The sequence below is a fragment of the Sinocyclocheilus grahami genome, unplaced genomic scaffold, assembly GCF_001515645.1.
Source record: "Sinocyclocheilus grahami isolate Dianchi unplaced genomic scaffold, SAMN03320097.WGS_v1.1 scaffold12475.1, whole genome shotgun sequence".
Lineage (NCBI taxonomy): Eukaryota > Metazoa > Chordata > Actinopteri > Cypriniformes > Cyprinidae > Sinocyclocheilus > Sinocyclocheilus grahami.
In genome coordinates, this window is record NW_015514437.1 from 1 (window position 1) to 1461 (window position 1461).

At 39.3% G+C, this 1461-nt stretch overlaps 1 protein-coding gene across 1 annotated transcript; it reads left to right on the forward strand.

Annotated features, from left to right (window-relative positions):
• Positions 1–387: 387 nt before the first annotated feature.
• Positions 388–1428, forward strand: LOC107578876 (ATP-binding cassette sub-family B member 6, mitochondrial-like). The gene is made up of 3 exons (XM_016264780.1): positions 388–535; positions 627–816; positions 1358–1428. Exons 1-3 carry the CDS (start codon positions 398–400, stop codon positions 1426–1428), a joined length of 399 nt encoding a protein of 132 aa, XP_016120266.1. The 5' UTR covers positions 388–397.
• Positions 1429–1461: the final 33 nt, after the last annotated feature.

Here is a 1461-nt window from a genome sequence, read left to right on the forward strand (position 1 = left end):
ATTAACTACCGTTTTATATTTTTATTTAAATACATTTTATATTTACAACCTGTTTTTTTACATTTGTTTTAAACACAACTTACTAATGCTACAGTTGTTGTTGTTGTTGTTGTTGTTTTGTTTTTGGTAAGTTACTAATTACAGAAGACAAATTGACTCGGTAAATTCCAAACAAATCCATGCCACAAAATAATATTTTATTAAAGCCAACGAAACCACAAAAGCTAAAGTCCTTTGTTTAAAAGCTAATGACTAAAACTCTCAAAATGTGAGACACGTTATAGTAATGTCATTATTTACTGTTTAGATAATATCAGAGAGATGTATGATTCTAGAAGATACAAACAATAGCATAATCACTGTATACATAATGTTCATTGTGACTTTATGTCTGCAGATGGAGTTTGCTTTCTGGCTAGTTCGATACTTCGCCTCAGGATTGCTGTTCCTGTTAGGCCTCAAAGCTCCAGGCTTGCCACGCCGACCGTACATGCTTCTGATCAATGAAGACGAGCGAGATGTGGAGCATGGTGTAGTAAGACATTAGATTCACTCTCAAATCTGCATGAATACATCTTATTCTCTTAATTATTAATCTCATTAATACCTCTCTTGCATCTTTTTAGCCACTCTTGGGTAATTCTGATGAGAATCAGTCTACTTGGAAAGATTTTGGGAAGAAGGTGCGTCTGTTGGTGCCGTACATGTGGCCTAAAGGCAGCGCCCTGCTCCAGCTGCTGGTTCTGCTTTGTCTCGGGATGCTGGGAGTGGAGCGCGTCATCAATGTGTTTGTACCCATCTACTTCAAGAACATAGGTACAGAATAAGAGTCTTATTCAGTTATTTATGCAATGGAGGGGAAATAATTGCACTTTCGGTGCAGTTGTCTAATCTCAAATAGGATCCTTAGCCATATTTGCTTGCATTGGCTGTAGATTCCATACTGTACCAATGCACGCTTTGCAACGAATTTAGATTTTTTTTTTTAAATATACAATGAAAATATAAATATCCATTACAGCTGTAGCAGGTGGATGAATTTTGCTTTTTATTTACACTTTGATATATGTATATGTCCAAAAAAGCAAAGAATATATTGTAGCGGGGTGAATCAGGACACAGAAGATGGATTTTTAACAGCAAAAATCCCCAGAGGGTGATTTATTTAAACAGAGAAGTCATAGTACGGTGCTTGGTGAAGGTGCTCTAGGTCCCAGTGGAAATAGTGTCGTGATCTTCCGTGAAGTGTGCCAAACGGCCAGGAGCTCAGTCAGTCTCTGTAAAGAGGGAGCGAAAACACTCATTAGTCTCTCTCCCAGGGAGCATGTTACTCACCTTGGTGTGTTTTCCCTCCCAGTTTTAAAGCCGTTGCCAACGAGCTCCAGGTATGCTGGCCATTCTGCTCAGGTGTTTGCAGTCGGTGATTAGTGCCGGAGCGGCGTTTCCAGGGCGACGCTGATC

Excerpts from the sequence above, each read along its gene's own strand:
- LOC107578876 (XM_016264780.1), top strand. The coding sequence starts at position 398 with ATGGAGTTTGCTTTCTGGCTAGTTCGATACTTCGCCTCAGGATTGCTG. Across the intron at positions 536-626 it reads GAGATGTGGAGCATGGTGTA|CCACTCTTGGGTAATTCTGA; the intron begins GTAAGACATTAG and ends GCATCTTTTTAG. Across the intron at positions 817-1,357 it reads CATCTACTTCAAGAACATAG|TTTTAAAGCCGTTGCCAACG; the intron begins GTACAGAATAAG and ends TTTCCCTCCCAG.